General features: G+C 39.8%; 1 protein-coding gene across 7 annotated transcripts in view; it reads right to left on the bottom strand.

The window, feature by feature from the left end:
- Positions 1 to 9,606: 9,606 nt before the first annotated feature.
- CSNK1G3 (casein kinase 1 gamma 3) overlaps positions 9,607 to 15,256 on the bottom strand; it is an 83,608-nt gene continuing 77,958 nt past the window's right edge. For all 7 annotated transcript variants that reach the window (XM_081941658.1, XM_081941655.1, XM_081941657.1 and 4 more), the window contains one exon: positions 9,607 to 11,863. In XM_081941658.1, the coding sequence (XP_081797784.1) occupies positions 11,738 to 11,863 (126 nt within the window). In that variant the 3' untranslated portion in view covers positions 9,607 to 11,737. The remainder of the gene's footprint in view (positions 11,864 to 15,256) is intronic.

Here is a 15,256-nt window from a genome sequence, read left to right as displayed (position 1 = left end):
GATGATTAAAATGCTAAAACTGAATTAAAATTAAAACTTTCAGTTTGCCCTCGTATCAAGGCTCTCCAACAGAAGAGACTCTTGATAGCTCCCGGTTGAAATGAGGGGTCCTGGGTGCTCTCTGAGCTTGGTGGTTTTCTTGCAGACATTTCATTACCAAACTAGGTAACATCATCAGTGCTGAAGGGAGTGGGGTTAGGGGAAAAGGAGGAGAAAGATGGAAGGACAAAAAGAGAAGGAGAAAGAGGAGGTGGAGGATAGTAGGATCCTTGCTGCTTTCTGAGCTTGGTGGTTTCTTACAGATATTTCATTACCAAATTAAGTAACATCATCAGTGCTAGAAGGGAATGGGGTTGTGGGGAAAGGAGGAGGAGAAGTAGAAGGACAAAAAGGAAAAGGATAAGGAGGGAGAGGACTGTGGGGTCCTTTGGTGCTCTCTGAACTTGGTGGTTTTCTTGCAGGCATCTCATTACCCAACCAGGTGTCATCATCAGTGCTAGAAAAAATGGGGTATACAGAGAGGAGGAGGGCGATGACTGTGTGGTCTTTGGTGCTCTCTGAGCTTGCTTGTTTACTTGCAAATGTTTCATTACCCAAACTAGGTATTATCTTCATCATCAGTGCTAGAAAGTGGAATATCTTGAGAGGAGGAAGAGGAGTGGGGGTGGGGAGATGACAGCAGGGTCCTTGGTGTCCCCTGAGCTTGGTGGTTTTCTTGCAGACATTTCATGACCCAGCTAGGTATCTCACACCGATGACAATAAAACATCTGCAAGCAACCCATCGAGACCACAGGGCATTTATTTTTTCATTTATTAAATTTATATGCCTCCTGCCTCGTGGTCATCACGAACTCATCAGGACCTTCCATAATGACTGGCCTCAGAATTACATCTCCACAATCTCAAATTTTATTTATTGTATATAGAATATTTTAATAGTTTTATTTTAATCTATTATGTATAGAATATTTTAATGGCTTTATTTTAATTTATTGTGTACAGAATATTTTTAATTGTTTTATTTTAATTTATTGTCTATAGAATATTTTTGTTTTATTTTAATTTATTGTTTATAAAATATTTTAAGTTTTATTTTAATTGTGAATAGAATATTTTAATGGTTTTATTTTTAATTTATTGTTTATAGAATATCTCTTAAAAATTATTTTTAGGGAATTTTTATTTATTGTTTATAGAATGTTTATTACAAGAAATGTTATTCCTTTTTGCAAATGTTTTATTTGTGATGCAATATGTTGCTTTTAAGTGTGCAGGTTGGTGGGTGGTTTACGTGTCTCAAAGTGGCTGCTTTTCTATGGGCAGGCCAGGTTGGTGCAAGGCAGCTTTCCCAGATTTTGTGTTTCTGTGTGATACCTGGTTGTTTAGGTAATTGTGAGGTGGTTGCTGGTTCTGTGAGCTTCCTGGCACTGTCCTTTATAATTTCCCACAATGCCTTGATGGTTTTTATTTCAGTGGCTTTGTCTTTCCTGTCCTTAGGGTTAGGGGAAAAAACTGGTTTCGTCTGCAGTCTTTGGGGGGGAAATTGTTATTTTTTGGTGTTTTCCTGGCACTGTCATAGTTTGTGTGTGTGGGTGTGTAATGTTCCACAGTTATCTACACATTAATAATGATCAAGTACTAATATTTCCTTATACATTTTGGTGACCTTTCCTTACATAATTTGTGTTTTCTTTCATACTTTTAGATTTCTAATTTCTGTTTCTGTTAGTTAGCAATTGATAAAACAAATCCCTCATGAAAAAGTATTCGAAGCCTTCTTGATTTTAATGGTCAATTTATTCATTCCTGCACATTTTAATATTTATTCGTTTTCATATCTTTGTTTTTCCACTGTTCTGCAAACACAATTCCAGCAGCTGTTAACATGTGTAAAATTAAATATGTATTCCCTTTGAAATACTGAACAAAATATTACTGGTTTTAAATCCATATCTTGCTTTACCATTGCTTCTAACCATGACACTACTAACTCTTGAATAGCTACTTGGTCTGTCCTAAGTACTGAACCTAATTCATATACTCCTATTTTTTGAACTGAGGAATAAATTTCAGAAAAAGAAATCTGTATTGCTCTATGAATCTACCTATGACATTCATTCTTGATCTAGCTTCTTAGATGAAAAACTATCTTTCCTATTTGTTGGGGGACATCCTTCCTAAAAAGACTGTACATTATTGGGTGAAAACAGAGGTCCCTTCTGTTATCTGTAATGTAGTCCTCAGCTTACAACCACATTCAAGTCCAATATTGTTTTATTTCTTCTGCAGTTTGTATTATTTAACAGAATGAAGAGGCAACAGAGTATGACCGCTAGGACAGTCATCCTTCCTCTGCAAGTAGCTGTCTTTATTGTTTTGTGTGCTGGTTTCATCCTAAAGCAGTGCATGCAGTGGAAGAGTTCATTTCTGTGTATCTTCTTTGTGCAGGCCATTCATTGGAGTCAGTGATACTGAAGACTGGCAAAGACAGTCATCTTCCTTCTGTAAGTAGCTCTTTTATTGTTTTGTGTACTTATTTTAATCTTATTTTAGTAGTAAGTGCACAAAATAATAAATTTCCTTTTTATATCTTCTTTTTGTAGATCATCCATTGGGGCAAAGAATTCAGTGACATCCCATCCCGTTACATGACTGCCAAGCCACTCCCACCCGGTCACATGCTGGTAAGCCACTCCCACTCAGTCACATGGCCAGAAAGCTACTCCCACAAAGCAGGCCACCCCTACAGAAGAGGTTCCAAAAATTTTTTAAACCCACCACTGATCTGTACCCTCAGTCACCTGAATAGTGCAAATGGGTGTGGAATCTTCTTGAAACAGCTGAAAGGACTGGGTTGTAAACAGGATGGTGTTGTATCTGTTGAGAAGGCTGTTCAATCTTAATGTAGATGGCCTCTTTGACCCCTTTCAAACTAGAGGTCCTCTCTATCCAGAATGTGGACTTTTACTATCTTCAAAAGAGTGACCTTTGTCTTTCAAATGCAGATTGACTGCTGAATCTTGTCCTAATGGATTTGTTCTCCTATGTTGTGCTGTGTTTGAGGTGGTTGTTTTGTTTCTCCATTATACAGATCTGCACGTCCACATTGTACAGCATGTATCACATTGCTCAGTTTGTGCCTGGATGTTTTAGCTTCAGGTGGACAAGTTTCTGCCTTAGTTTATTGGGGGTTTAAAGTCTATATGTATAGTTGATAATCCTTCTGAGCTTTCCACATATTCCTGCAATGTTTGGAATGACAATATTGCTTTCCTTGTTGTTGTTTTTTGTCTGTTATGGAGACACTCCTTCTTTTTCTCTTTCTTCTTTCTTTCTTTCTTTCATTTATTTGATGAAGGCCCAGTTGAGATAGCTACAAGTTTTGAGGGCTTCCTTGACGTGTTTTAGTTCTTTTTCTTTCCTATCTTTGCTTTTCATCTTTGCCTACCACTTTCCTGCCTACTTTAATTTGTATTCCTAGTCTGTCTTTTAGGAATAGGAGGTTCAGCTGAAGTAGACATAACCTAAACATGGAAAAGGCATGTACAGTATATAGAGGGAAAAAGCTTGTCAAATGATCCCTTTGGGGGGTAGATAACAAGGAACAACATTGATAAAAGATCACAAAAATGTTACCAGGAGACAAAGACCCTCCCCCACTCATTGGCAGATTTGTGGAGCAACAAGACAAGGGCTTAGGCAAACAAAATCTGTAAGTACATTTATATCATGTAGACCTGGTGGTTTCCGATCCACTAAGTGCCTGGCAACCTAGATAAGAAGGATGTGGGCGAGTGGAGATAACTGTTTGAAAGCAAGCACAAAAGTACATTATAACAAAATTTTGCTACCACTTTTAATTTATTGGGTTTATTTTATCTAAAAAACCCAGGTCAACAGCAAGGGCAGCTGAAAGATTCACCTGCCTTCACAGGCTGTATACCTATCAGCAAATAACTTATGTGTGTTCAACATAGGCATAATATTCAAACAATGCTGCTGTATTATTATTATTATTATTATTATTATTATTATTATTATTATTATTATTATTATTATTATTATTAAAGTACTATGAGTTTTATTGATTCAGTACTATACCAGAGGTCCTCATTTAATCCACTCATTCATGACTATTCAAACTTGTGTTTAACCAATGGTAGCTGTGACCAAATATCATGCCCTTGGAGTTGGAGTCAGGGAACGCTTCAGGCATTTACTTGGAACGCCCCCCCCCCCGCCCCGGCAATTCCTCCAGGCACCTCACCCACTGTGCAACTTTTGAGCAAGCAGCAAAATGCTGAACCAGCCAACAAAGCTTAAGAAAAGATTGGCAACAGTTGTAGACACTTAAATAGGGAAGGGATTTAAGCCCCATAGAAAGTCTTCAGTTTCTAAAAGCAACTTTTGGCTTCACATATCATGACTTAATTAGAATCCAGTTATTTATGACCTTGGCTTGTTAAATGACTAAGTCCTCATCCCTTCCTGTTTCATATTGACACTGGATTGCTTGATATGGAATTCACCTTCACCCAGCTAAGTTCTTGTCTAAACTGAACTGTACTTTCCTCCTTTTGCCATTTGCTTTGCTAATTTCTGTTGCCTTGATGTTGGGACTTCTAAGTCTTTTACTTAACACTGTGTGTTGTTGAAACTGTGCTGGTTCCTGAATGGTTATTGAAACCAGAACTCAAAACTTCAGCTAGTGCAGTAGCCCTACTGTTGTGTGTCGATTTGGGTGCACTGCAACTGGCCCAGTTTTTCAATTGTCACAGCATTCTGTGGTCATATGCTTTTGATTTGTGATCTTCCCCCTCTAGCTTCCTGCAAACCCGGTCAATGGGGAACCTGTCAGGAAGTAGGAAGTTGTCATTAAGTGGCATGGTCACGTGACATTCCACTTTATAACAAATTACTTAGCAATGGAAATTGAGTGATGTGGTGGCCTAGAGATGAAGATGCTCACCCCCACTCAGGAGGTTGAGAATTCAATTCTAGACAGCGGTAGACGGTTCTCTATCAGGGCACAAAGAGAAAATATTTGCTGCGAACTCCACATAGGCGTCAAGAAGGGCATCCGGTCAGCTCCACTCAGTTGCCCTGACTCCACTCTGAAACAAGGAATTAAAGGGTGGTGCAAGAAAAGCAATGCAATGCAAATTCTGGTTCCAATTACTATTGTTAACCAACAGTACCTGGTACAAGTAGAACAAATAAGTACAAATAAAGAAATCACTTTCTTTCATTTAGCATAAAAAAATACATGTAGAGCTAATGCTATGAGAACATCTAGGAGGTAAGAAAATATTAATAATTACTCATAAATAAAATATTATTTTTAGAAAGAGTTCAACGCAGGTATTAAAGAGTTTTATTTTGAGCAGCTCTATTTCCAGTTGGGATATTCCCCCAGTAAGTTTGAATTTGTGTCCTGTTAAGGAAGTAATTTATGTAGATGTTTTAAATAAGAGTCAGTGGGATTTTGAAACATTTCTGGTCCTCTCTCTCTCTCTTGGTAAAGTCACAAAAGAAGGTAGGACGATAGCCTTACACATGTATATACCATCTTATTTCAAAAAATAGGCAAAGGGGATTTTTAATCCCAACTCCCATACTTATCAATGAAAGCAATGATTCAGTATATAACGAACATATTTACTTGGCAGATGATTCTTAGGTAAGATGGATAGATTAACAACTTAATTGTAGATAAGAATAATATACAGATGATTTGGCCCTTTCATGCAAAGTCTTTTCTAAGTTCCAGAAATTGAACTCTAGGCTTTTCTCTTCCACCAATGAACGTTAACTTGGCACTTTGCTTGGTGGCTTTAGGCTACATAATAGTCTTCTCTAGTCCGAGAACTGCTAGTTGCTGCCTCACTAGATTCAGCTCTTTTAAAAAAATTAAGTCTTGCAGCTTGCCAGTACAAATAGCCATTGAACTGAGCTAAGCAAAGAAACAAGAGCAGTGAATTCACTCCAATGTGCTTCATGAATGTCAGATCAAAATGTACATTTCTCTGGCAATTTTGTGTGGTTTCAAGCATGGAAGCCTTGCATCAATCTATTTCAAGGTTGGAATGGTTCATTTCAGTTTTCTGTGACCAGAACATTGAAATTTGCTGCTCATAATGGCTAAGTTTCATTCTCAGTTTGGAACAGCATATTTTGTTCTGACCTTGAAACAAACTTTTGAAATACATGAATATTGTTTCAAGTACATACACTTAAAAAGATATCTTGAGCTTCATACGTTTTTACATACCATTAATCTAAAGTTTTATCTTTTCACCTTTCTACCCCTCGGCTTGCCCCTCGTGGAAATGTGCCCACCAGGATACCGTGTATTCCATCAGCCTTGTGCCCGGGGTAGCGGTGGTGGGGTGGCGGTCATTATACGGGAAGTCCTGGCACCGAGAGAATTCACCGTACCTCAGATATCCGGATGTGAGACTCTAGGTGTGAGATGGGGCCCAGGGAGTCAGTTGGGCCTGCTGATTGCATACTTGGCTCCTCGCTATGCATCAGCGGCCCTGCCAGAGCTCCTTGAGGTGATTGCGGAGGTGGCGGTTGAGACCCCCAGACTATTAGTCATGGGGGACTTCAACCTGCCATCAACGGGTGAATCATCCGAGGTAGCCCGGGAGTTCATGGCTTCCATGACAGCCTTGGACCTGACCCAAATAATTCAGGGCCCCACACACGAGGGAGGCCACATGCTGGACCTTGTTTTCATCTCTGGTCGATGGAAGAGTGATCTGGGAATAGGGGATCAGGTTATCACTCCGCTGTCATGGTCAGATCACTCGCTTCTCCGGCTGGACTTCCCTGACGCCACCCCCCATCGCGGGGAGGCGGAACCAGATCTTAGATGGTTCCGCCCCAGGCGACTGATGGAACCAGATAGGTTCCAGACGGAGCTTGGGCCACTTCCTGTAGCCCTGACCCGCTCCCGGACGGAGGACCTGGTGGCCGCATGGAACAGTGCGGCCGCCAGGGCCTTGGACCGGGTGGCGCCCTTGCGGCCTCTCTGGTGGCAGCGAACCACCCTGGCCCCTTGGTTCACCGAGGAGCTGAGGGTGATGAAGCGCCACAAGAGACGCCTAGAGAGCAGATGGAGATCCTCTCGTGCCGAATCTGACCAAACACAGGTAAGAGCCCATTTACGGACCTACCTTGTGGCACTAAGGGTGGCTAAACGTCGATACTATGCCACCCTTATTGCGTCCGCAGAAAACCGCCCTGCCGCCCTGTTTCGGGTGACTCGCTCCCTCCTTTCACAGAGGTCGCGGGAAGCCGCTTTGCAGGGGAGGGCAGAGGAATTTGGGGAATATCTGCAGGACAAAATCGCTCAGATCCGGAGCGAATGGGTCCCCCTCAGTGATCGTGGGGAGACACCGGAGGCGAGTCTTGAGGTTCCACTCTGGGAGGAGTTTGACTCTGTTGCCGCCGAGGATATGGACAGGCTACGCGGGCGACTGCGGGCCACCACATGTTTATTGGACCCGTGTCCCTCCTGGCTTGTACTGGCAGCCTGGGAGGTTACACGAGACTGGCTCCTGGGGCTGGTGAACGCCTCGCTGGGGGAGGGGTTCCTACCAACTGCCTTGAAAGAGGCGGTGGTGAGGCCCCTACTTAAGAGGCCTTCCCTGGACCCAGTAGAGTTAGCCAATTATCGTCCTGTCTCCAACCTTCCCTTTTTAGCGAAGGTTGTTGAGAGTGTGGTGGCGCAGCAGTTCCCTCGACACCTGGAGGAAATTACTTATCTAGACCCGCGCCAGTCCGGTTTCCGACCCGGCCACAGCACGGAGACGGCTTTGGTCACGTTGGTGGATGATCTCTGGAGGGTGAAGGATGGGGGTTGTTCCTCCATCCTAGTCCTGTTAGATCTCTCAGCGGCTTTCGATACCATCGACCATGGTATCCTATTGCGTCGACTGGAGGGGATGGGGGTGAGGGGCACCGTTTTGCGGTGGTTCTCCTCCTTCCTCTCCGGTCGGACGCAATGTGTGTTGGCGGGGGAGCAGAGGTCGACCCTGAGGCCGCTCACGTGTGGAGTGCCACAGGGGTCGGTCCTCTCACCTCTCCTGTTCAACACATACATGAAACCGCTGGGCGAGATCATTCGAAGATTCGGGGTTGATTGCCATCTGTATGCAGATGACACTCAGTTGTACATCTCTACCCCGAACCACCCCAACGAAGCCGTCGAGGTGATATCCCGGTGTCTGGAAGCTGTGCGGGTCTGGATGGGTGACAACAGACTCAAGCTCAACCCTTCCAAGACGGAGTGGCTGTGGCTACCGGCGCCCCGCTTTAGCCAATGTGTTCCATCTCTGGCCATCGGGGGGGAACAAGTGCCCCCGGTGGATAGGGCACGCAATTTGGGCATCCTCCTAGATTCCTGGCTGTCGCTAGATGATCATGTGACGGCCGTGGCTAGGGGGGCGTTCCACCAGGTTCGCCTGGTGCGCCAATTGCGCCCCTTACTAGAGCGGGACGCCCTTTGCACAGTCACTCATGCCCTGGTGACTTCCCGTCTTGATTACTGTAATGCTCTCTACATGGGGCTCCCCTTGAGATGCACCCGAAGGCTCCAGCTGGTTCAGAATTCAGCCGCGCGGGTTATTATGGGGAGTACTAGGTACTCCCATGTAACACCTTTCCTGCGTGAGCTGCACTGGCTGCCTGTGGCTTTTCGGGTGCGTTTCAAGGTGTTGATTGTCATCTTCAAAGCGCTCCATGGCTCGGGACCTAGTTACCTGCGGGATCGCATTCTACCCCATACATCCCTGCGACCAATCCGCTCTCACAGAGCTAAACAGTGCAGGCGGGCGGTGCCTAGGAATAGGGCCTTCTCTGTGATGGGCCCAACCCTCTGGAACGACCCCCCCCCCGATATTAGAACCACCTCGGATCTCCGCTCCTTCCGCAAGAAACTCAAGACCCACCTGTTTCGATTAGCCGGCCTGGCCTAATTGAAATTGTAATTGTATTTACAGGGAACATCTATTACTAACCTTCCTGGATGGCTTTTTAAATTTTAAATTGGGGTTTTAAACTGGTTTTAGAATTGTTTTTAATTATTTAAATTGGTTTTGGGTTTTATACACAGACGGTATGTTTGCGTTGTTTTGTTTGATGTCTTATGTTATGTTTTGTTGTCTTGTACATGAACGGTCTGTACACCGCCCCGAGTCCCTACAGGGAGAGGGGGCGGTCTATAAATTTAATAAACCTTAAACCTTAAACCTACCCATCTCTCTTCCTTTCTGGGTGCTTGAAAGAGGATCAACAATTCCTGAAGACGCAGGTCTACTTCCCTTTGATTCGACATTCTCTATAATTTTTCTCATTTTCAGAATTTCAAACTAGTTTAAGTAGATTTTTAATACTAGGATTACACCATACCTCCTACTTCCCAATTATTCCAGGCGTAGGCACTCAGCATTAGAAAGCATGTAATAAAGTTAAATGTCTATGATATCTGGCATAGTCGTTAAATGAAAACACAAGAATATGAACCTGTCTGCAAGCATCCACTTTCTTATCACTTAGATTCATTAGTTCAGTGCTACCAAAAAAATGAAAGCAAGGGTTAAAAAAAACTACTTTTATTTTTTCTTCTTCATCCATTACATATTTTTAAACAGGGATGTGTTTTATTATTCATACATTCAGGCAATGTTGATTTTATTAGTTTAGACCCGGAAAAAGCATATAAATGCAGACATTGTTGATTTAACCTGAACACAACTGTGTAACTTTCTACTGACCAAGTCGCGTGTGAGAACATTCTCCTTAGCATTAAAATAGTGTACTTAAAATATTGCTAAACAGCAATGTCTAGATTCCAGTCTTTGCAGTAAACGAACAAGCTTTACATTGATTTAATCTTCATCATAACTGGATTAATATACACAGTGTTATGTGTAAGGAATTCAGATAAACACTGTACAGGGCAAAGAAAACCTTGAAACGGCTAGGTGTATGATAAGAAATATATTGCAAGTATTTACAAATATAATAGAGAAAAGAAATTTGGTCAAATACTGCAAAGAAGGTGTTAACCACCTGCCTTCTTTTTTTAAAAAAATCAGCCTCTTTTAGTGCTTAAAGTATAATCAGCTGAAATGGTCAAGTGGAACTTTTTTTATAAAATCATTTAATTTATGCTTTTATTGGTCAGATCAAGTTGGTAAATTAAAATTTTATTACAATTATTAACAGCAACAGTGATTAACAACAGCCAGATTTGCACAATGTGTTTATATATGCGCCTAATTCAAGAAAACACACTGCAGTTTGGCAGTTAAGAAAAATAAATTATAAAACAATCCCTGTAAATGCAATAATGAATTCAACTGGTGTGCATTTATCAATTAATACACAGTTTGAATGTTACCATAAGATATTAAAAATAAATAATTATGCCCAAAGGCATGCACTGATAGACAAAAGTTAGCTCTAGGAAACCCTTTTTATAAGAAGACACATAATTTGAGTTTTGGTCAACAAATCTGTCTAGCCATTTTATTTCCTTTACTCAAATCCTTATGATACTGGCAGCTTAACATGATAAACATACGCTTCGGTCATTATGGCTTTAAACAAAGCAAACTGAAGGGAGGAGGAGGAAGAGAAGGAACTGCCTTTTCTAATGAACTGTTATTTCATAACACAGGCACTTTAAGGAATTATCGGGAAAGTACCTAATCAATCCAATCATCTGTATTTTAGTGATGCAGTATTTTGTTGAAATGTAAGCATGTTCTAGAAACCCCCAGTGGCAATCATAAACCACAGGCTAACATTCATTGAAGGAAGCATTATGTTTAACCCACTTCCATTTTTCCTTTCTTAAATCAATAATATGCATACCTCAGTTTGTTACTTGGCACATCCAGACCTTCATTTTTAAAACTATCATTCAACAATAATGTTTGATTAAAGTTTTGTGATTTCCCACTCTACATGTTTGCAGTTACTTCCTAGGAGTGTGGTTTTATAACCCTTAAGCAACTTTCAGTTGATGTTTCAGCATTGATGTCATACATAACTGGAAGCACAACTTGCATTATACAAATATTTGCATTTCAGTACAAGCACTATTGCCACTTTAACTACACCGCATCTCAACTAGAGGTACAACAAAAGCAGATTTGAAAGCCCAGATTTTACAAACACTGATACACTTCCTCCCTTAGAAAGCACAGCATTTAGGCTTGTCTTCAAATGATTCATCCAGCTTCTGTCTTAGTACCACCAGGCAGTGACTTTACCATATTTGTAATAATATTAAGTGGCACGACTGGAAATGTAGTACCACCAGAGCAACAACTGGGGGGAAAAAGTTTTTTTTAAAAAAACCTATTACTGAGAGAAGAAATCTTAAAGCAAGATATTTTAAATGCTTGGACAATAATAGTTTAATTTCCAGTGTTCCTTTTTTTAATCATTTTCGGTATGGCATCCCCCAAACCTTAGCAAATACCAGGTTTATAAAATATCTGGTCTTCAGCTAATCACTGCTAATGTTTTCTAAGTCAAATTTTCTGAGGAAAAAGACCATTTTTTTTGTATCTTGGTGATCAAAAAGGTACTTATGTTGACACAGCATTAAAGCTCCCAGGAGAGATGATCCAAATTAAAAATATGTTGAATCAGAGAATCCAAGCAGGTATGAGAACCTTCTCACTTAAAGATGATGCTGGAAAAATGAGTGACAACTAGAGATGACTTATCATGATATAGCAGATGAGTAAGTGAGTAATTCCACACCGTCTCCTTTCCTCCAAAGTCATTTGTGACGTTGAATGGTTTTCCTTTTCCTTCGCTTGAAGAAACAGCAGCACCTAAAATTATTCATAAAAACAATCTTATATAAACAGAAAAAACATGCTTGATAAAGGTTACTTTGAAAGTTATCGTGAAGTTTTGAAATTGAAGCCATTCAGATAATATTAAAATGCATTATAGCAAAAAAAATGTATAATAATGAAGACACATAATACAGGCCACTCCATTATGTATCTAAATAGATGGTGTGATGAGACAGTACAGTCATAGCCAAACATCAAAATAAGCACAATGCAGGCATTTTCTATACAATACAATAGTAGAGTTGGAAGGGACCTTGGAGGCCTTCTAGTCCAACCCCCTGCCTAGGCAGGAAACCCTATGCCGTTTCAGGCAAATGGCTATCCAACATCTTCTTAAAGACTTCCAGTGTTGGGGCATTCACAACTTCTGGAGGCAAGCCGTTCCACTGATTAATTGTTCTAACTGTCAGGAAATTTCTCCTCAGTTCTAAGTTGCTTCTTTCCTTGATTGATAAGATTCTTATCTGGTTTAACAGTGTTTAGAAATAATATATTATATATGTATTTCTATATCCCACTATTACAATTAGCCTATTATTTTTTAATACATTGGACAGATTTTGTGGGTATTTGAGAGGAGAGTCTTTTTTTTTTTAACGGATTCTCCTTTCCCCTGGACAGCTGAGAGAACAGCACGTTACTAAAATTAGTAGTAGTGTGTAGCAATACATCTCTATAATTCTAATAGTTCTATAGGTAATTAATATCTGTTTAATTTCTTTGTTGTTTAATGTTAGCTATAGCATTACTAAAATCTAAAGGCTTGTTGTATACTGCAGAATTAAGATTGGCAAACAACAAAGGTAGTGAACATTCCTACTAGTTTATCAATAGGAAAGCATTGTGGACTGCTTGTGCTGTTTTTATAATAGTGTATAGACCACATTATAAAAGATAATTGCATCAAGTAAAACTATGTTATCAATGAAATTGCCTAAGATCCTGGAAACCAAAAAAATGGCATTGCTGTTTCACTAAAACCTTGCACAACAGCTGAACTTCTGAAGACTCTAATGGGCTTGCAAGGTAAAGATATATATTCAACTGCATATATTCATTTTGGATCTCTTGGTGGGGTCAGTATTGCCTACTAAATGTATGCATCTTTCAAGAAATATCAGCAATTAAATGAATAAGAAATTTTGAAATTTCTTCAAAGCTTGGCATTTTTATCTATAAGAACTACTATATCTGCAATGTTCATTCAATTTCTAAGGAAGTTAAATAAATCTTTGCTTGAATGAACAGTAATGAGAAATTCAAGTATATGAATCAGGACTTAAACTTGGATCTCCAAAATGATTTATTATAGTATCAGGGAATTTAAAGAACATAACAATTAGGGACTGAACCAAGCCTCATTTTAGAACAAATTCTGTGTATAATCCCTTAGCAGAACGTATCACCTAGCCTTTAAAACCATGACAAATCAAACATTGTCCCACCAGAAACTGTAAGTGCCTGTTCTTCTAAATAAATTTTTAGTTAATCTTAAGGGATGATGTATTGGTGTGATTCACTGTAGAACTGAAGAAAATGAGAACAGTATCATGTCTTAAACACTAACATCATCTCCATTTCTTCGGACATAGAAACATTCTGTAAGATTTCAGCTGTGTTAAAAAGTACAGTATTTAAATACAATAAAAGAACTACCGTAACTCCAGCGAAATGTGTGCTCTTAAGTAAATGGTCACTAGAGGGCCTCACTCTCATATGTACTAAACATTTGCTATGTCCAAATTCTCTTCTCTCTCTTTCTCTCTTCTCAAGGACTCAAATGTTTGTGAAGCCAACATTCATACTAAAACTATTATTAAAAGTTAAAGTTAGTCTATACGAATTTATTCTACCATGCATTAAATATTCTAAAATGTTTCAGATCTTATACAGGAAACAGAAATTCACTGTTTGCCAGAAATTTGTTGAAAAACATTTTTCAGAGAAACTACATTAGAGAATGCAAACATATGTTAATCTATTAGTATGAATACAGTGATTAATAGATCTTAAATGGGATTAATCCGCTAGTCCTACTCAGAATGGTGAATTGTTTTTCAAGAGACCATTGTTTGCCTTATGGTATTGTTTCTACTGCAGCTTTTTGCAGTGATGATCTCTGGAAGAAAGGTACTTTTAATTATGGACAAAACCCAACCATCTGCCATAATATGAAAATAAAACCAGAGGAAGGGGGAAAACAGAGAAGTACTTTCTCTGAAAAGGTTATATTGGGAATGCTGATAGTCAAAAATGTATATGGAGGATACTAAAAAAAGAATTCTTTGGCCTAGTTTCTTGCTATTAAAGTGTCAGAAAAAATGAGCTGGAATAATTTAGTTTAGTTTATTCTTGATTGCCAATATTGATACCATTGTGTACTCTAACCACTAGAGCAAGTATATTTTGTAGTTTCTGTACTCCCAACTCCAACTGAAGCATTGTTGCAACTAAAGAGACTCGCCTTCAAATGTTAAGCCCTTGATCCTACCCTTGGATTCAGAAAAGGGCTAGAATCATACATGATATAGAAAAGTAATATCATAACTTTTTATTACAACTCAATCTGCTTTATGAGATTGTATTATGTGTTTAAAAGGCTTCTTCTGAATACACTGGAGTACAATACAAAGCATTTCTTTTGAAAGTGTCCATACTTGTCATTTTACATGATATTAAGCCTGCTTTAAAAACTGATCCTTTCTTGAATGATGTATTAAGCGTTTGATTACTTACTTGGGAATATACTTTTATCTTCTAAGAATGAGAGTAAAAAGTGGGATCTTTAATATAAGACTTGTTCCTTAGCTAGGCAACCTTGATAATTTGCATCTAAATATTCTCCAAAGAGAGAAATTTTCCAGCTAAAGCATCCAAAATTTATCCTCAGGGGACACCGGTGCTACATTTGGTAGAATGTACCTAATAAGAAACAACCTTTATAATTTTATCTGTGAGCCAGATTTATCTAGTGGCTAAGCACCAGGCTAGAAATCAAGGAGCTGTGAGTTCAAGACCCAGCTGGCTGGTGGGGAGGCAGGGCATCTCAACACCGGAAGTAATAAAATCTTTTTCTTTCATGAGCTTCTGTTTCATCCTTTGCAGGGAAAGACAAGCTCACGAAAGAAAGGCCACAGAGATCTGACCTGGGGTGACAACGCGCGTGCCAGCAAAGAGGGCTTTGCATTCCACCTCTGGATGCGTGCCATAGGTTTGCCATCACGGGACTAGACTGACTTAGCAGCAGCAAAATAAAATTCAAATATTCCTATCAACCCAATTACCTCCCTCACAATCCTTACTTATTCCATTTCAGCTATGTGAATCTGTATATGGTGCTGGTTTTATCCTATAAAGCCTTACGTG

Source organism: Natrix helvetica (genome assembly GCF_964273705.1).
Source record: "Natrix helvetica genome assembly, chromosome: 2".
Classification (NCBI taxonomy): Eukaryota; Metazoa; Chordata; class Lepidosauria; order Squamata; family Natricidae; genus Natrix; species Natrix helvetica.
The sequence above is the reverse complement of the archived record's forward strand: the minus strand, read 5'-3'. Positions and strand labels throughout refer to the sequence as shown.